Below are 20,799 nucleotides of genomic sequence, written 5' to 3' on the forward strand. Positions count from 1 at the left end.
ATCCATGAAGGCTGAGAAGGAAGTGCAGGAAAGATTTGCTTTCTCTCTCATGGTAACGTGGATTGACAATGCAGAAGCATCCAATATTCCCTCACTGTGTGGGCATGAAGACATGTTTATAAGGGATAACACAGGACCAGAAAATATCAGGAAAACACAAACTGCCTTTCAGCAGAAGGACTGGGAGGATCACAGTGTTCTGAACAAACGGCTCAAGCTCACTGGCTTCTCAAGGGACGTCAAGCCATCAAAATGCAACTAACACAACCTTACCTGAGCACTCCTACTTCATTTTTAAAGGCTTGTAACTGCTGGGGGGTGGGGGCTGTAACATTCAACATTTTCACTGCAACATCACCTGAAAAAGCAATTTTAAAGAATATCAGCTGTACAATACAGCTGCTCAACTTTTCAAAAAGCAGAATGCAAAACTCAGATATTGTTATGTGGTGCTCTAGGTGCAAAATGTGCCTTTTCTTCCTTTTGATTACTATTGTCATGCTGTGTCACAAACTGCTTTTCGATGCCTGAGCCCTCCTTTTCGAAAGAGATCTGCTATGCAGCGTAGAACACTGCTGTTCAAAAAAACTGCAAGACTAAAGCTCCACTGGGTGCATAGAACTGGCTGCACAGGATTTGGACCCCAACTACTGCATTTTCCTTCAAAAGACACTCTTCTCACTCTAGCACACAAACTTGGGAGAGCTTTTACATAGACAACAAAGAATAAGAGGCCTCAAAGTCATTAACAAAACTGAGATTGGCTTAATCTGCTAAGGTTTTGGTGTCACACGCTTTAAAATAGAAAAAAAAATCAACTCATAAATAAAAAATGGTTTGGTGCAGGAATTACATACCATGCCACTTTCCCTTATAGACTGTTCCAAATGACCCAGACCCTATCCTTTGTCCAACTGTGATCTGGCCATCTGGTATTTCCCAATCATCACTTGAGTCTCGCCGACCAAGAGTTTTCTGCAAGAAAAGCAACCTTAGTAATACATCCATATGTTTTCCTAACACAGAAAGCCTTACAACTACACTGGTGTTTCATATTTTGTTTTTGCTAATCATAAGTAGTTACAACCCATAGTTTGCAGCCATAGTGCATAATGCTACACTAAGTTTACCTCTGCAAATGAAGGGGAGGGGGAATTGGCATATAGGAGGAGGGGGAGGAATAAGTGCCCAAGTGTTTGGGGCACTCCTGATTTTCTAACCACAGTTAGAAGTTTGGGCAGCACAACATCTACACTGAGTCTCTAATGTGGTAAAGCCTGGTTGCCAATTAAATAAACCAGCTTTGGACTTACCATTCTGCTCCGGTCTTCTGAAGAGGAGGAAGACTTCCTCTCTCGCTGAGGCCCCGGGGATTTCTGCAACGCTTTCACATTGGTGAGGGACCCGGGTAAGGAGGCAGGTGGCGTGGCAGACAAACCCGTGGTTGAGCCTGTATTTGAGATTAAAAGTCAAAAGTACTTCTGGATTTCTAAAGACATAAACATTCCCTGCTAGGCTTGTTTCACACAATCGTTAAGTGCAGAAACTGCAGTTAAGATGCAATATTTCCAAACATAAAAGGCATTTAAAAGTAAGAGGTAAGACTTACGAAACAAGTGCACTTAACATACATTTTCAGGTTGCAGTCCTAGCACACTAAATTCAGTTTTTAAAAATCTGCTGGTTTCTGTGGGATTGTGCCTTTAATTCACAAAAGAGGAAAGATCAAGCTTGTTCAACAGCAATCACTGCAAACTGCCCAGTTGCAATTAGTTGCTTAATTATTGGACCAGCTCACATGTTACATTAAGCCATAGTTTAAAACACTCTTTGGTGCACTACGAGTCAGCAACATGCTGCTCAATGCTCACAAGTTTCCCCAGAGCGTCTCCCCTGCTCCTGCCACTCCAAAGATGAAACAATCAAGAGTCTGACCGGTTATCTTGTCTGAACGCTGATTTGTGACTGGTTTTCTGCAAACAAACCACAAGTCGTAAGTGAAGAGCAAGCCTCAATTACAGCTTGTGGTTTGTCTGGAGGAGACAAACCATGAGCCCGGGTTTTGACAACTGGACAAGCCAGATTCTGGCTTATTTGGTCCATGGAGCAGAATCAGGAGTGGGAAAGTAGCACCATGGGAACTTTTGAGCAATGTGGACCTGCGTGTTGCTCATTCATATTCAACTATGGATTTAAACTAATGTGAAAGGGGGACTGGGCCTCTAAAATGAGTGCAAAAGGAGTTAAAGGGCTTAAAGATTTAAGGCCCACCTTAATCAAAGAACCTGAAGCACATTTTAGATTGTTCTGGGCTGCACGCATCCTTTCTTTAAGCTGCTAAGATACGAAGTGAAACCGTTTTTGTGCACTTGGTTTGCCTGTTTTTAAGAGAAACTTTAGACTATTTTATATTTTGTTTAATTCTGCTGGCTTTCCTGACTTGCTACCACTAACCCTGCCCTAGGAGAATCTGACTACAGTTGGGCATGAAACCAACTTGGACTCAATGGAAAGAATATTAAAAGGGGAGGCCAAGATCCAGAGAACTGTAAAGTGAGTTCTGTGAACCTAATAGTGTCTATGAAATGCTTCCCCTCCTCAATTGTTAGGCTTCCCCCACCCCACACGCTACATAGCTAACAGCTCTTGAAGCTGAAGGGAGATATTCATGTAAAGAGATGAACACAAGAGCCACAAAAAGGCCTAAATCTACACAACTTTATAATGCCACCTGAAAGGGAACTAATTCAAGCGGCTGAAGTGTATCTTATAACTGGGCAAAAGATGTTACTGGCCTGGACACAAAAGCAAGGAAGCCACACACAAATGGATTTTGTGCTGAATCCTCTACGAGGCTTCAGGGATTCTGAGCCCTGCAATAACACAGTGTGGGGGGCATGGTTTGTTCTGCTGCTGGGCTTGTGAAGGAGCTGTCACAAAAGTGGTATACAAGCAGAAGATGCCTTCTGCTCCACTATCTCATTTACCTTAAGCAGCACCCCATCCTAAAAGCATTAAATAGGAGTATTATTATTTACAGAGCACTACTAGTTGAACTGCCTATTGCTTCAAATTGGAAACATTCAGAATTGTGTATCGCTATTTTTGTATGTGCTTTATGGCTGTGCACTGCCACATCAGAATCATGCTTCAGTTTAACATCTGGGCCACAATCTAGTAGAGAGAGAAAAATATCACTAAGCATGCCCAGTTCTGTGCTAGATTGCAGCCCTGATGCTTTTGCTTAGCAGAATTTGTTTAGAGGCAGCCAAATATCTACAGACTTAAGTCGAAATGGAACTTGCTTGTGCTTTAGTACACAAACCGAACCTGATTTCAACTGATGTCTGCAGAGTTCTGTAATATATTCCATTAGTATCCAGATTAGTCACAGCCCCAACATATCATCAGTGAGATAAATTATACTAGAAGGTAATTAATTATATACTGAAGTGAGTTGTCAGCAGAATTGTTAGTACTTTGCAACAGTTCTCTGAAAGACAATTATTAATTGAGGAGCTCTATCTCAAGCATTAAGTTGAAACTGACAGTCAAGGAAATTAGGAATATCAGTCTCCTCCAAAATCCTGCAAAGCCTTAACATCAGACAGACAACAAGAATGGTTCTGCTGGAACCCCAGGTAGGGTTGTCAACTTTTCTACCAACCTTCGCTCTTGTGACTTTAAAAGCAGGCTGATCTGTTGCCAAGAAAAGGCTTAACCTGTTAATTTTGGCAGATGCAACCTATTGTTAAAGGTACAGGAGTAGGCTAGGCTGTTTTCTTTGGGGTGGGTGAGGTCAGTTGGCAGCCTTTAATAGAGGAATCTCTTGGAGTGCAAAATAGTTTGTACAGATGTTAAGCGTTTGCAGGACCTCTCCTACCCTCATTTCCATTGCAACTAGAGACCCTTGCAACAAGCAACACTTTTTGAAAGGCAGCATGGAAAAAACATCGCCTCTACAATGCTCTATATCCAACGCAGAGTAATTTGTGAGTTTAATAAGGGTGAGTGAAAATGGGTGAAAAAGCACATTCAAAGCATTCCAGCCAGGCCAAGCCAAAAAAACACAAACAAACCCAAAAAACAAAAACAAAAAAAGACAGTGTTTTGATAAACTCACACACTTACATACACACGCTGTGAGGGTGAGGCACAAACAGCATCTGTGGTTTTTATTTAGTTTGATTTGGGTGAAAACGAGAAAGAAGAGCCCAACTACCTCTGAACACTGGGCCAGGCTCAAAATCAAACACTATCTCACTGGGGACAGAATGGAGGAGGGGACTGGGAGTCCGGGATTGGTATTTCCGAAGGCAGCGCATCAGCTGGTTCATAGGGGCTGTTAGAGAGAAAGAGACGGGCAGGCAGAGACAGGAAGACAGACACACAGAAGAAATGAAAGTCATGGGACATAACTAAGGTGCTTTGACTCCTAGGCATAGATCGTTTATGACTTTGCAGGGGAGAACCCCATATTTCTACTTTTTTTTGTTTTTTGTTTTAAAAAACACACCAAAAAAACCAAAAACAAAACCCTGAACAGCATACTTTCAAATGGCAGGGAATTGCTACATATTCTCAGATGCCCAGCAGAGAGCTTATTGACCAGAGTTTTAAAATGACATCATAGTACACAACATTTAAATGTTGGGACAAAATGGGCAAAACTGTTCAAAAGCCACAGCTACCTGGACATACACAATAGTCAAAACGGGCAATGTAATTAAACTGGTGGGGTTTACGGTATTAATTCACACCTCCGAACTCAAAATTGCAAAGTAGTAGCCAGCTTGTCAGATGGAACCAACAGAAGAAGAAGAAGAAAATCCTGGCTGAAACAAGGTTTGTCTTGAACGCTGAAGTCGTAAATTGCAAATGGGATAAAAAGAAAGGGAGGTGGTGGGGGGTGGGTGGGACATAAAAGAAGCTATGGAAAGCGAAAAGGCTGGCTGATTAGGGACACATGCTCTCCTGCATTATATGGCAAAGCCCATACTGTGCACTCAAATGATGACGAGCCAAGTCAAAGCCTTAATGTGAAGCCTGGCAGCCAGTTAGCAAATGGAGCTCTAACCCAAACAGGTTTTGCAGCAGCTGCAGCTGCCATAAGCACGTTTGTTACAAGGTGGGGAAAGGATATAAACACACAGCGCTGGCTTTTACTCTCAAGAGTTGGACCCATTTATGAGAAGTCAATTCAAGGCTGCTTTACTTTTTTACTGCATGGGAGCATCTTAGCCACCATACCTGTTGTCTTGGATGCATCCAGACTGAGGAGGAGCAGCTAGATGTTTAGTTCTGTATTGGCACATCCGCTCCTATGGTGCACTGGATATACACACCACTCCCTTTTAAATAGCTGCCTAGGCAAGCTCCCTCCGCGGCCCAGTTGAGAGTGGCAGTGTGGCCCTGTCACCCCTGCTTTCTTCCACCCTTGTCTGATGCGGTGCACTCGTGCAACAGCCCCTCCTTAATGGCAGCTTTGTCACTTCAAGCCCCTCCTTGAGAATGGAGACAGCAGAGGGGATTCTAAAGGCACAACTTTCTTCGGGGCTGTTGCGGGCTCTTCAGACTCCCAAGACCTCCTGTAGAACTTCCTCCGCCTCCTATTCCCCTGTCCCCGTCTCTTCCCCCTCCCCTGGTTGCTGCCACACGTGGCCCAGAACCCCAGAAATCGCTGGCCGCTTACCCTGCATCTTCCTCCTCTGCCCAGTCCCTCAGTCTCCTGCCCATCCCTGACATCCATCTTAAATTGGTATAAATATGCAATCGGGAACAAAATCAATCAATCTATAGGCCAAAGCATACCTTGCTCTCAGACAAGGCACATGTGTCATGGCAGAAGGCTTCCTTCCTCAACTCTGTCTCTCACAACATAGAAGGGTATGCTTCCTTTAGGCTGCATTTGTAAGGGGGTGTGTGTGTGTGTGTGTGTGTGTGTGTAACATTAAAGCCAGGTGTCCTGTTTATTGGGAGCTTGTTTTAAAAATATATCAAAATATGTGTACATCTGATCTATTCTACCACCAAGAAAGTTATGGATATGCTAAGGACTGTTGCATTCTCAACAGTCACACAGATCAAGCCCCTTCGTGGTTCTGAATACCATGGGGATTTTTCTAGGATGCTCCCATGTTGTAAAATTAGAGAGGAACAGTGCTCAGTATTCTGCTCACAAATTGTGCTGGCTGACAGGCCCCTAGAGAGTCCTTGTTGTGTAGGTGTTCTGGTTGTATATCAAGATAGATGGGTGGCACGTTTGGCCTTTTTAAGATAAAAGGAAGGTAAAGAAGGATAACTTTACTGAAGGTCAGTTACCTCCTACTATTCCCATCTGATAACCCACTTTAGAAAAACACTGGCTACCACTTTGCATGATGTTCTCCCCTCCTCTTCGCCCACAATGGGAGTGAACCACTAAAACTTTTCATCAAACAAACTCAAAGGTCATGGGACAAGCAAGTGCAGCTCAATTTCACTGTTCTGTTTACATTTCTCTCTGTGTCTGTATTTGGCAAAAGAAGGTGGAACAAAGGGGAGGGGGCAAAGCAATGCATTTTTTATGCAAGAGAACAAAATCACTTACCTCCCTCTCCTCGCAACCCTTGATCTCTAATCAACTCCTACAAATCAAAAACAAAGCTGTATGCATCTTATTAATGCATTACTTCAGTTGCTTGTCATAATTACGGTGATGTAACACAAATATAAGAAATGTCAACTGACAACAGTTGCATAGATAGAGAATATGTTTCCTCCTGTACACAAAATGGTCACTTGCCTGCCAATACCTGCCCACGCATAGGGCCATTTGAACTTTGCTGGGTATGGCAAGCTAAATGTATTAGCAAATAGGGTCAAGAAGCAGCTGGGAGAATGACGCCAGAGTCATGTTCTGCTCTAACAGATAGTCTTAAAATATTGTTCTAAAAGAGCAAGGGAAAATGAAGACTATTGATTGACACTACAAGGAGAACGATGATCATCAATTAGCAGTGTTAAATAGGCAAGGCGTTAAGTTTATGGACCAATTCCACTACAAACAAATAGCAAGCTTCTGAGTTAATACAGATTCATCAAGCAAAATAGAAGTGGCAACTAATTCTGTTTTGGGATGTCCTAGGAGAATAGCATGAGGTAATACCAATGGATTGCAGGCGCATGTATGCTCAGGGCTATATTCAACGTCATGCCAGTGGATGTGATGGCCCTTCCTCTCCTCCCACTACCCCCCAAAGCAGATTTTGAGGATGTGGGTGCTGCAGGTAGAAGGAGTGGAAAGGGAAGTCCATTGTGAAACTAGATCACCATGGTTGGCTGTCATCCACAGTAATTTTTAGCTTTTGTGGACCGCACACACAAGATCTCACTACCCACCTTGGACTTTGCATTAGACAAATTTAAATAATTAGGGACAAAATGTTCCAGTCAAAAATTTGTTCAGGCCATGAACATGCACACAGCATGTATTAGAACACATTAGAACACATTCACCTGTTCCATTTAGTAACAACCACCAAGCTGTAATCAAAGGGTGTGAAATAGTTGGAAATCACATAGTGTGAAATCACATCGTAATTGTTTATTTTTACCCAGCCATGGCAGCCAAGCTGGGAAAGGATTATTTTTTCTGTATTTATCCCTCCCCATTCTGAAGGCTCTGGGTGGGTAACAAACAATAGCGTCTCACCCATTTATGTAGTCATGGACACAGTCTGCCAGACTATCACAGGGTTGGCTGTCACTTAAATAGAATATGTGAACTTGCCCATAACACCAATTCCTGATATTATACATGGGGACTGAAAACTCAGGCAGCATGATGTATTAAGATCCATCACTGTGTATGTGAGTTTGATCGTCAGAGATAACGCAATGCATGGCTCAGAATCTGCAGCCGATTAACAAATATCCCTTTCCTTCTCCTCCAAAGAGTTCAAGAATGGACACACACAGTTAAAAGACAGTCTTAATTCTCTTTCCAACCCTATACACCCACTTATTCCTCCACCCTTGGAAGAACAGGTGGTAGTGGCAAGAAGACTCTCCTACATAAGCTGGGAGAAAGGACTATTCCAGGTTATCAAGTCCTATGACCCATTGTTTGCCCACCCCTTCCTCAAGTAGCATAGCAAAGGAAAAGAAACGTTCGGCTTCTAAAGATCAAGCTTAGGCGGCAACTTACATCAATGTTGACGGGCTCTATAGTATTGATGTGCACGTTGGGGGCAGATGAGGAACGGTCTCGTTGACCAAACTGATTCCGATGGTCTTCGTCTGCTGGTCGGAAAGGCTGGGGTATTGGAATGGATTTTGAAGGAGAAGGACCAGGGAGAACTGATGGGCTGAGAAAGTAAAGGCATTAAAAAAAGGGTTAAGGTCTGCCAGGGTCCCTAGTTACTGCAGAGAAGATGGAACTGGGACCATCTGCACCCACTTGAATCTATTTGCCCACTGAGATTTATTTATTTAATTTATATACAGTGGTGCCTCGCAAGACGAAATTAATTCATTCTGCGAATTTTTTCGTCTTGCGAATTTTTCGTCTTGCGAAGCACGGTCAAGTCGCAACTGCACCTCTTCAAGCGGTTTTAAGAAAAAGGAAACAAACTTGCAAGACGTTTTCGTCTTGCGAAGCAAGCCCATAGGGAAATTCGTCTTGCGAAGCAACTCAAAAAACGAAAAACTCTTTCGTCTTGCGAGTTTTTCGTCTTCCGAGGCATTCGTCTTGCGAGGTACCACTGTGCCAACCTATACCTGGAGGTCTCAGGGCGGTTCACAGAAAAGATCACAATATATAAAATTGAAATAAAAACAATAACCCAATAACACCCCCCCCAAAAAGAGCCGCATTTTAAAAGGGTATAGGGTGTCAATCAGGTCAACCGAAGGCCTGGTTAAAAAGGAACGTTTTTGCCTGGCGCCTAAAGGTATATAACGAAGGTGCCAGGCGAACGTCCCTAGGGAGAGCATTCCACAGATGGGGAGCCGCTGTAGAGAAGGCCTGTTCTCATGTTGCCACCCTCTGGACCTCTCGAGGAGACAGCACACAAAGGAGGATCTCAGAAGATGATCTCAGGGTCTGCGTAGGTTCATATGGAAAGAGGCGGTCCTTGAGGTATTGCGATCCTTAGCCGTTTAAAGGCTTTATAGGTCAAAACCAGCACTTTGAATTGGGCCCGGAAACTAATTGGTAGCCAGTGCAGTTGGACCAGGATTGGTGTAGTATGCTCAAACTGTCTTGTTCCAGTGAGCAACCTGGCTGCTTAATTCTGCATTAGCTGAAGTTTCCAAGCAGTCTTCAGAGGCAGCCCTATGTATAATTTATTGCAGTAATCAGAATGTGTGGCTCTTCCATGCCACCTGCCACCTTCTGAGGTAAGCCTGGCCTCAGCATCTGACACTTTGGGCAGCTGCCAAGATCTGGTGGGTGCTGATCCTGGCATAAGATGGTCCCTACCCACTTTTCTGCCCCCCCCCCCATCCTAGGATTAGTTTTTATATTGCTTGGTGCAAGGCTAAGACATCCACAGTCTTCCAGACTGATTCTGTAACAGAGCACTGCAAATCTAAAATGGTGGCCATGCCATGGCTGTCTGCGCTTCCGACAACTGCTACAAATCCTGCCCCAACCCTGACTGATATCACAGAATACGGAACTGGCTTCCTTGGTTGGCTTCTCTTCACCTGTATTTTGTCCTCGGCTGGAGACCAAATCTGTGGCTCTCTACTACTTTAAATGCTTTGTAAGAACTTTGTTTTGTTACTTCTTTTTTCCCCACAGGCTTCAGCTAGGAAGACAACTGTGACTGTTCCTGGACTGGGGGCAGCATGACCACAGCGGTTCAGGCATCGGTAGCTTAAAGATGGGACTACTACAATGCCACTCTACTGGGGCTCCCCTTGTGCTCAGTCTGGAAACGGCAAGTTAGTGCAACATGCTGCAATACAATCACTTATAGGAGTGAGAGTGTCAGCAGATTACCCCTGTGCTCAAAGATCTGCACTAGTTGCCAGATCACCACTGGTCCAAGTTCAAGGGGTTACCATTGGTATATAAAGCCCTTAACAGGTTGGGACCAGTTTACTTCAGGTATAACTCTGATGCGTAGAACTTGTGCTTCTAAAAGTGCATCACAATCTTTGTTCTACATCTGTCAGGCCTTTAGTGCTTGGAAACACCTTGCCAACTGATATTAGGCAAGCCCCATCACTGTATTCTTCCAGACATCTACTTAAAACGTTTCTGTTTTTATTGAAGTGCATGCTTGGTTACAGGTGCTATTGTATTTTGTTGTTTTTAGCAGTTTTTAAATGTTTCAAATATTTTGTTGTTGTTTTTTAAGCCACATTTTTATTTCAGACATGTTTGCTGCCCTGGGCTCCAATGGGAGGAAGGGTGGAACATAAATCTGATAAAGACAATAAATAGAAGAATTATTTTTTACTCTTGAGTGTGCTTTTTTATAAATTGTTTTACTGATTATTTAGGTGAGTCAACTTGAGCACTTCTTTGGAAATGGAAAGGTAGGATAGAAATTTACCTCAAAATAAGTCTACAAACACACACACACAACACCATTCAAGGTGTCCAAAATGATGAACTAGAAAGATGAATGATGGCATCAGCCCTGCACCTCAAATATGGACCCTATTAGGGTACATGCAAAATGTTAAGTAAAGACACAGTTGCAAAAGGTTTGTATGAGAGGGCAGGCCTATCACATACAGAAGTACATACCTAAGCTAAAACCAGTTTTCTGTGGTGTCTGGATCTGGAATTGAGGTTAACTAAAACCAGAAATAAATGCTTCCAAAATTGTCCTCCTGGCTAAGGAGGAGGAGTAGACGGCAGAGGTGAAGCATTCCTGAACTTCCCAGTGGTTCATGCGTGTCATGTTAAACCGTGATTTGTGAACACAGCCATTGTGTCAGGGGAGCAATCTACTCACAAACAAAACTTGGGAAGGAAAAGCACTCAAGCTCCACTTTGGGCCAATGTAGAATGCTACAATAGCAACCTCCCAACAACTTCTGCTTATACAAATCAGATCCCCTTGAAAGAAAGAGAGGTTTCTCATGCCAAAGCTGACCTTTGTTGAGCAAACTGTTTAAGCTGAAGCATCTAGAGCAAGCAGTAAACAGCAGTACTGTAACCGAGGCCAGAACAAACAGATGAGTAAGGATGAATAAATGCTTCACAAAGTTTTCCTCATTATTATTGTTATTTTCTTAAGCCCTTGTATAAAAATCACTTAATTTCTATTCATTATATTGATATAAATGGGTGTAGACACCCAGTTCCCCTCCCCCTGAATCCCAAGCCTCCCTTTCAGAAACTACAAACCCACATTATTATTAGAACAGCAGGATTTAAGAGCATACCCTGGTGAATCTGAGGGGGCCACTGAAGTGTATGATCCGGATACTGGGGTCGTCTCTAAGGAGGACTCCTCTTGCGGTATTGGGTGATGTTCAAAGAACTTGGAGACAAACAGCAAACTGTGAGGCAAAAACAAAGAAAAACCTAACTTGGGCAAGACCCAGAAGTTTCACAACGTAAAACGTACGAGGAAGAAAACACCATAGGTTAAATTACATGTTTCCAAGAGAAAAGACGTTGAAAGGTGACACTACAGTTTTGTAACAGTAAAGCAGGAAAGTCAAATGTCAGAGATTTGAAACATTTTATTTAGATCAGTTCTTAGCATTGTAATATAATGGCAGGACACTTACTTCTGTGAGGTCTAAGCTGTGTCCTGCTTTTCCATGTATTGCAATGCTTCACTTCCAACAGGGATTTTGCTATAAAAAAGGGGGGGGGGGCAGCTCCCTGTCCAGTTATTCCAGTACTCCCCAAAACATTCTGGCACATTTGCCACTATAATAAACTTAAAACTGCATTTCCCCACCTCCTCTTCCTATCAGGAGAACACAATGTGACATCACCACAACCTGGCTAAGTATGCCGGATTATTTGGAGGGGGAAAAGGGGCTGGCTTCAAACAGGGCTGCCATTTTGGGTCTGTGGCCCAAAGCATAACATCTACATTCTACACTAACATACAGTCAATTCTTTGAAATGCTATTCAAGCATATCAAGAAGCGGCTTCTAAATGCAGACAAGCAATTCAGAAGTCGTTTCTCAAAAATATGGAGATAAGCAAGAAGCAAATCTGTTCGGAAACAATACATCTCAAAGATCTCTTTGCCATATGAGCATTTTTTAAATGGTTTCGCCAATCTCTGATCACTAAATAAGAGAAAAGCCTTGTGCAGCAGTTTATCAATGCTTGGGCCATAGGCTGTTCACATATAAGGTGGATTGGGTACAGTACACAAACCAGTAGTATAAAATACTGCATAAAATCTCATTACTACCTAGAATCATGTATAACACCTACATCTTAAAAATTCTGAATAAGTATATATATGCAGTATATATAACACATGTTGAAAGGGTGAAATTTAATACAGATTAAAAAAATAGCCATTAAGAACAATTATGGCTAAATAAGAACATCCTCAAAGCAGTCGACTGCAATCTCTTTAATAACTCATCCGGATTTTCACTGCTGCTAGGCCAAAAAGAGAGACTTTGTGGGTTACCCTACAGTCAGTATCCAACAAAAGGTAGAAAATCTTTTGTTAAATGGTTTATAGATGGGGCAGAAAAAACGCTACTGAAAGTTTTGTTTTCCAACTTGGCAGCAACAAAACAAATAGTCAGTTACTTTATGAGGATAATTGATTTCATTTTCTATAGTCAAGTACAAGAGTCTACATATGAATTTGAGGCACAATCCTTCCCCTTTGGGACCGAAGTACAGTAGCTGAACTGGTTTTTAAAGCTTGTATTTTATTCTTTAACAAATCAAAACCCCGTGAGGTCTCCCACCACACTTTTACTGCCTTAGACTCCTTTCTTGAACTTTTGAATTACTTTTGCCAAAGGTAATCCTCGTTCACACAGAAAGCTTCAAGGGACAACCAATGGCTTGGTCATATTGTGCCAGCAAAGAAAAACAGTGGCTACAGTGAAAAGACTCATGGGCAGACACCCTAACGCATAACTTGGCCTACACTGCATTTAAAGCACAGGCACATTATACTGCGATAACTGTGACTGTCATCGACTGTGTAGGTCATGCTTAAAACTTTCATTTATGGGCACAGGACAAACTAGTCACATTTGTCTAATTCTGTGGAAGAGGCAGCCTAGGTGGAGAGTTGTCTCCTTTGCCTACAAAGGATGCCACCGCGGCAATATACTTGTGTGCTGTTGTGACCACTTATGTGTGCAGCTTCAGAGAAAGAGCATTTGAAACCGCAGAGGAGTTTTGATTACTTACTCAAGCTGATCGTAATTCACGCACATCAACGGCACCTCTGTACTACAACGCTGGTGAAATTTGTATCCACAGGTCTGACAACGGAACCCCTGGAAAAGCAGCTTTCGACAGAAGTCGCAGAACGCTAAAGTGAAGAACGTCTTTCGTACCTACGCCATCAAGAAAGCAGGCATGAGAAACAAGGCCCTCTCGCGCCCGCTAAAACTGCAATGTCATCTCGTCAGAAAAGGGCCGATTCAAGCTCCTTTTAAGTTACATCGAAGGTATTACTCTAAAAGCCCTACGACCGAAAAGAGAGCTGTAATCCTGACAAACGGTTTGCTAATTTAACTAACAGAAGAACCCCCACAGTTCTATTGTGTGTAATAATAATTTAGTGCATATTAAGTGCAATACAAAACCTTTAATACACATTTGTGTTTACAAAGCAGTAACTCAATTTTCATTGATGCCAGGAGATCTGCCCCTTCTTGTTTTGCGCCTGCCTTCATGCAACTTTACATTTCACGTTTCTATGGCAATTTTACCAAGAAACAGTTTATGAAAGAAAATGGCTCCTGAGTTTTCAAACAGAGAACCATCACACATGCAAGGTAACCTAGTGAAATCTGTCTTCTTTCTGGAGCAGTTTGTGAAGAGTAGGTAAAGGTAAAGGGACCCCTGAGCATTAGGTCCAGTCGTGGCCGACTCTGGGGTTGCAGCGCTCATCTCGCTTTATTGGCCGAGGGAGCCGGCGTAAAGCTTCCAGGTCATGTGGCCAGCATGACTAAGCCACTTCTGGCGAACCACAGCAGCGCATGGAAACGCCATTTACCTTCCCGCCGGAGCGGTGCCTATTTATCTACTTGCACTATGACGTGCTTTCGAACTGCTAGGTTGGCAGGAGCTGGAACCGAACAACGGGAGCTCACCCCCTCGCGGGGACTCGAACCACCGACCTTCCAATCGGCAAGCCCAGGGCTCTGTGGTTTAACCCACAGCACCACCCGCGTCCCTTGTGAAGAGTAAGGTCCATGTAAATGATATAATACCATACCAGGCAAAGCCTCCCCATTTCTAGCTACACAAGGGGAGGGAGGAGCTCCCTGCTCTAGCATAGTTCCACCTACCATAGCTAGCAACTAACACTTGCACATTTGCCAAGTTCTATCTAAGCTCTGGGCACTGCTTTTGTTTTTTATCAAACAATAAAATGACGATGTGTTTCTTTTAAAAATTATAGCTGAAGTACTCTAGTAGAAAAGTTGTATCAAAGGTTTAGAGATCTGCACATTTTATTTAGCAGAATCTGGGAAGATTTAAAATTGGTAGAATGCGAAAGGCAGGTTAGGTAGCAAATTCTACTTAAAGCAAATAAAATAGACAAAATACTTTAAGAGGATGCTATCCAGAGCATTTTTATGCAACTATCCTCCTTGGGTTCCAGTGAATGAAACAAAAATGAAGTGCCAAAGCTGTATTTTTAAGAATGCCTCTCCATATAATAAACCTAAGACAGAAGTCCTTTGGTGAAAAAGCCATCCAGATAATTTGCTTCCACCAGATTCCACTTAAATTGTCATTCCTTAGGTCAGGTTGTTTCTCAGCGCTGGCATCACTGATGTGACCAGCACAACTCTGTAACAGGTTTATTAGTTGCCTGCTGGTGTGCAGCAAGCAGGAGATCACCAAACACATTCTTTTCATAACACAATAATATATAACAAGCAGATTTTTGCTGCTCTTTCATGCTCCGGTGTATTTAAAAATCTGGTTCACATAGGCATTTTATTAAATTCCCCATGAGAATGCTGCTATTTCTAAAGAGCCACACTTTATTTAATGACAAGTAAATTGCTCTCAATCATGGACAATTTACATAATTCTTCCTGCAATTATGGCTTCAGCCTTGAGATTACAATGATATGGAAGCAGACTGCATGATTAAAATAAGCATGCAAAATGAACTAAAGGTCATCTCGTCCAGATCCTACTTTAAAACAAGATTCTAAATACATTTGGGCCATTGATTTACCCTCATCATACAGATTACGCTTATAGTCTCACCATTATTCACCTAGAAGTACTGTAGATTCATCTGGAGGTAGAACCTCCACTCAGCAATAAGTACAACGTTGCATACAATTCACCCCAGCCTGCATTTCACAATGTGGCTTAACCAGGCTTGTAAGAAGATACTTGTCTGCTTGCCTGTGGTGAGTGAGAATTGCCTCTAGGAGACTAGGAAGACAAACTTGTATATGGGGGGAAAGTTTTTTTTTTTTTTAATACTGAGTTTGCTAAAATGTACAAATAGCTATCAGGTGTGTACACATGTAAGAAGGTGGCTGTAGCGAAGGGGAAATGTGTTGTATAAAACACAAATATTCTGCTCAAAAGCAGCAGCTGTCTATGCCCATGGCACAGCTATTTATTCTGTGAATTTTTTTTAATTTTTTTTAATTTATATACTGTCCTCCAACAGAGAATTCCAAGGCAGTTTACAGTAAAAAAACACAAAAATATATAACTGTTTTAAAGGCCATAGACTGTTTAATTAGCCAAAGTCCTGGGAGAAGAGGAATGTTTTCCCCTGGCACCTAAAGATACATAATGAAGGCACTAGGCGAGCTTCCCTGGGGAGAGCATTCCAGAAACGGGGAGCCACTGCAGAAAAGGCCCGTTCTCGTGCTGCCAATTTTTCTTTTCAGAACCTAATAAAACCAGATGCAACACCAGCAGGCGTTGTAGGAAAATACTTACAAAGTTGTGTGTCGTAAGAGGTACATTCTCCAAGACTTCCACATGCAGTTCTTCGCCTGTGAGCCAGGAAATGTCTGTATCCCAGCCAATGGGCTTTTTCTCCCTGCAGTGCAAATGAACTCCATGAGCAGATATGGGGGGGGGGGGGCGGGTGGAGAACAGTAGTTTGGATTTGTTTTTAAGCCTTCCATCGTTAGAAGCTTCAAATGGCAAGAAGTTAGAATGGATTTATCACAATTAACTGTGCTGCAAATTACAAGATAGAGACTTAACTCTCTCCCGCAATTCAGATCACAAGATCTAATGCAGGAATGAAGCACTTTTTGCCCTGCAGATGTTGGTATGGCTACAGCTCCCATCCCACTTGCTGCTGGTCATGTTAGATAGGCGTGCTAGAAGCTGGAGACCAACAACATTTGGAGGACCACAAGTCTCCCATCCCTGATACACAGCATTAAAGAATGGATGGCTCTTGAGCTCCAGAACCTAAAGTAAACCTCATTGCTTTGCTAGGTAAAGAATATTTCTTGGGTATTTGCCTCCACAATTTAAAAAGTCTACAAAAAGTTTAGTTAATGAGAAGGGCACAGTTTATACAGAAAAAACAAAGGGAAGCAACTGGGAAGCTGCTAACTATCTACTATATATTTTCTGAAATTGTTTGTTTGCTATGCATTTGGACACCTCTTAAGATGCCATAACCAAATATTGCATGATAATTTCTGAGATCAAGAAGCAGGTTTTCTCCTATGTTTGGATACGAACAGGTACTGTTTTGAATCAAGAGGGTGGACTGAACCTTTCAAAACTGCACACATGTTTTTGGTTTCTTAGAAACCCTGAGAAACACCAGGTACAAGGCTGCTGGTATAGAAGATAGAGCACTGGGAGCAAATCTACTAGCAGGAACAAAGCAAAGGATTCTCTCTGACCCTCAACCCACAACCACTGCTAAGGGGTGTAGAGTGAGATTTTAACCTATGCTTTGGAAACCAATTTGTTTAAAATATGAAGTGAATTGTTTTTATCTTGATTATTCATGCACTTAAAACACCCAGAAACAATCACTTTAGCAATCGTTCCCTCTTCCACCCCTACCCAAGCCATACTACATACAAACCATACCCATCCTGTATTCGGTAAACCGCACAGCACTCTGGGATGAGACCTCTCATCATCAAAGCTTTCTTTAAACTGTCACGGACTGTAACTCCACATCTTGCTGGAACCTGCGAAATCAAAATCAAACCATTAGCACTACTTCAGCTTAATGTATTTCTGAAGCCTTAAAAGCATGCTGCAGTTTACAAGTGGATCCATGTGAGTATCTACTTCAGAGGTCCAGCTCTGGGCGCCCCTAACATCAAATAAAGAGACATGGCAACCAGAAAGAGAGAGAGAGAAAGAGAGAAAGAGAGAAAGAGAGGCTTCTCAGTTGCGGCACCACAGCTGTGAAATATCCTCCCTAGCAAGACTCACCTGGTTGTTTTGGGCACCAGATAAGGTATTTTTAAAAATTCTCCTAGCAGTCTAAAACCTGTGATTTTAAAGTTTTGAATTGTAACCCGCTGTTTATATGCTGGTGATTTTTGGCCATGGTGTGAATCTGTCTTGTCTTGAAAGGTTTTGTAAATCATGCAGAGACAGTTATTGGGCAGCCTCAATCAATGCTGTAAATAAATAAAAGCTCTACTGAACCCGACTGGCTGATGTTCAATGGTATACTGCCTCTAAATATGGACCATCCATCTAGCTATCACAGCTGTTGATAGACCCTTCACGAATTAGTCTAAACCAGGGATGGGAACCTGCGGTCCTCTGTATGTTTTTGGTCAACAACAATGCCTGTCACCCCGAACGTTGCCTCTGCTGGCTGGGGCTGACGAGAGCTGGAGGTGAGCAACATCTGGAGGGTCACGGGTTGCCCTTCCTGCTCTGCTCTAAACCCTTTCCAAGGGATCTAAGGTTGTAGTTATCAGCACGTTTTAGGGCAGTGGATTCATGTTTCCATGGGTAATACATGAAGGAATGCTTCTCTAACTCCTGCCCTGCCTTTTGGTGTGGGCTGAGTTTAGCTGCTGCCTCAAAACTGCCAGGAAAAGAGGATGAGTCCTCCCCACCTGCACCCCCATTATAATATTAATATAATAATAATAATAATAATAATTACATACCCTGCTTTTCCCCCTGATGGGTGGCTTACAGATAAAAACAAGAAGCCAAACGTCCAATACAGCTTCTGCTTGAGTGCAGGAAGCTCTTGCAGCCAATCGGAAGCCGCACCTTAGTTTTCAAACAGTTTGGGAATCGAACAGACTCCCAGAACAGATTAAGTTTGAGAACCAAGGTACCACTGTATTCTATTTTCATAATCTTTTAAAAAATGCTTAGATCACCTTTGGGGGTTATAAAATGGGATATAAGTATTCTGCAATAAGTAAATGAATGTTATTGGTCATAAATACAATTTTTCCGAAGTTCTTTGCCTCTTCCCAATGTGCACCCATGAAGAAAAGTTGTACGGTTGACATTTAATGTGACTATTTTCAAATTCCTTTCAGGTAAGCTCACACTGCCCTCTCTTCTTCTTAAGTCATGAAGGGACAGCAGAACAGTTTATACCCAAGTACTGACAACTGTTGTTAAGAAGGAGCCTGGTCACCACTGGCAACTGGAAGCTGTCCTCAGGTAACCATGTGGTGACTCAGAGCCCCTTATTTATACCACATTCCCAAGAAGTACAACACTTAAAAAAAAAAAGTCATCTAAACATGGGTCATTTCTGCATTGATTGGCCTTTGCAATTACCCATCTTAGTCAGTGCCCAGTCAGAAGCCTCTTGCAAAGCCTTTTGCAAGAGAGTACTGCTGCTTGTATGCTTTCCGTGCCTAATAAATACTCAATAAATTAAGCTAAGTTAGCAGATTGTTAGGCTTGACACATGTTTCTTCGGAAGGAGATCTTATCTCTTCCTGTTTATATTTTCCTTGCTCCGAGCTTGAGTCATAGAGCTAAGTGTTCATGTGCTCACTGGCTAGTTGCATCTTCTTAAGCAGCAGCATGTCTGAACTATCTTATTAAGAGAAAACAGTCTCAAAATTGCCTTTGTATGAAGTCTGAGAACTATGTAAAATTAACCATAGTCATCTTTACATTTATGTCCTGTTGGTGCACATGGGGCTCCCGGGCAGTCACTGATCCAGGCCCAGTTCTACATTGCTTTACATATGCCTTCAGACTATATACTGGACTATTCCATTAGAGAATGAGGAACTTGAGTAATGCTCGTCCTTCTTGGACTTAGCCCTGGCAGTTAAAAATAAAGGCTTGAGCCTAAGTTCTAGCAAACCCTGGCTCAACATAAAGAAGGGAGGAGGCATGTATCCTTGCAAAGTGCTGCACAGCTTTCTTGTAAATAGGTGCCTGCCAGTTTAGACAAAAAGAAATTTGTTTGGCCTTTGGTCAATTAGAATCTGAAGGAAAGTGAGGAAAAAAAAGTTCCTTTGTCCCCCCCCCCCCCGTATTTTTCTTTGTGCTGCTTCAAAGAAACATCATGGGGTTTCTTTTTTTAAAAGTTCCCATCTTTTAGGCTTTTTCTAAACGCTATTTTGCAATCCCAGAAGAGGTCTTTTTTAAACATACACAGCAACAACAGTGTTTTCTTAAGCCCGAGGCCAGAATTCCCCGCATCAAAGCCATTTTAAAATTTAAATATGGCAGGATAGTAACTTGCAAGGCTACATTTACTTCATCATTCCATCAATAGGCCCTTTTGGACTGATATGCTCTGATGAATTTCGACCAACTCTCACCCAGCAATCTTCTGCTGACTACAACCATCTCTAGAGGAGGAAAACTAGAGATGGAAATATGTGGTTGAGATAATATGCCCTCCTCAATTCCCCCATTCTCTGATGCCTAAACCGCACAGTAGCACGTGCTAACTGCAAACCTCATGGGGAGAAGTTCCTGGCCTGCAAATTCACCAATCTGAGAGGATCTCAAAATTAAGGCTTCGATTCTATGTATATTTACAAGGAAGTAAGCACTCCTGATGGGACGCGGGTGGCGCTGTGGGTAAAAGCCTCAGCGCCTAGGGCTTGCCGATCGAAAGGTCGGCGGTTCGAATCCCCACGGCGGGGTGCGCTCCCGTTGCTCGGTCCCAGCGCCTGCCAACCTAGCAGTTCGAAAGCACCTCCGGGTGCAAGTAGATAAATAGGGACCGCTTACTAGCGGGAAGGTAAACGGCGTTTCCGTGTGCGGCTCTGGCTCGCCAGAGCAGCGATGTCATGCTGGCCACGTGACCCGGAAGTGTCTCCGGACAGCGCTGGCCCCCGGCCTCTTGAGTGAGATGGGCGCATAACCCTAGAGTCTGTCAAGACTGGCCCGTACGGGCAGGGGTACCTTTACCTTTATTCCACGTAAAACACGCATAGGATCCAGCTGTAAGAAGTTTATTTAGGATGCACAGGTCCAATGTAAGAGAAATGTCTCCAGTCTGGTGGGCTTTCAGAAATCTACCTCTGGGAGAGGATTGCATACAAATACTGGGCAAGGCAAGTAAAGTGTGGAGCACATGCTGCAGATATCACCCATCCTGCACAGGACAGTTAACAAATACAAAGGATGGAAGAAGTTTCGGCTACTTGAGACAGCTTCTGTGGGACTGTCTTGAATATGTACATTCCACACCCTCTGTTTA

The 20,799-nt window shown here is 42.8% G+C and overlaps 1 protein-coding gene across 3 annotated transcripts in view; it reads right to left on the reverse strand.

The window, feature by feature from the left end:
- Window positions 1-20,799, reverse strand: part of BRAF (B-Raf proto-oncogene, serine/threonine kinase) — a 52,049-nt gene that overhangs the window by 17,584 nt on the left and 13,666 nt on the right. For 2 of the 3 annotated variants that reach the window (XM_077935064.1, XM_028745547.2), the window contains exons 4-12: window positions 17,223-17,326; window positions 16,098-16,200; window positions 13,356-13,504; window positions 11,389-11,505; window positions 8,189-8,348; window positions 6,590-6,626; window positions 1,314-1,450; window positions 858-975; window positions 274-358 (exon numbers count right to left, since the gene is read on the reverse strand). In XM_077935064.1, the coding sequence (XP_077791190.1) occupies window positions 274-358; window positions 858-975; window positions 1,314-1,450; window positions 6,590-6,626; window positions 8,189-8,348; window positions 11,389-11,505; window positions 13,356-13,504; window positions 16,098-16,200; window positions 17,223-17,326 (1,010 nt within the window). Of the gene's footprint in view, window positions 1-273; window positions 359-857; window positions 976-1,313; window positions 1,451-4,222; window positions 4,343-6,589; window positions 6,627-8,188; window positions 8,349-11,388; window positions 11,506-13,355; window positions 13,505-16,097; window positions 16,201-17,222; window positions 17,327-20,799 lie in introns of all 3 variants that reach the window. The other variant, XM_028745548.2, reaches the window with a different exon arrangement.

Source organism: Podarcis muralis, chromosome 10 (assembly GCF_964188315.1).
Source record: "Podarcis muralis chromosome 10, rPodMur119.hap1.1, whole genome shotgun sequence".
NCBI classification, from domain to species: domain Eukaryota; kingdom Metazoa; phylum Chordata; class Lepidosauria; order Squamata; family Lacertidae; genus Podarcis; species Podarcis muralis.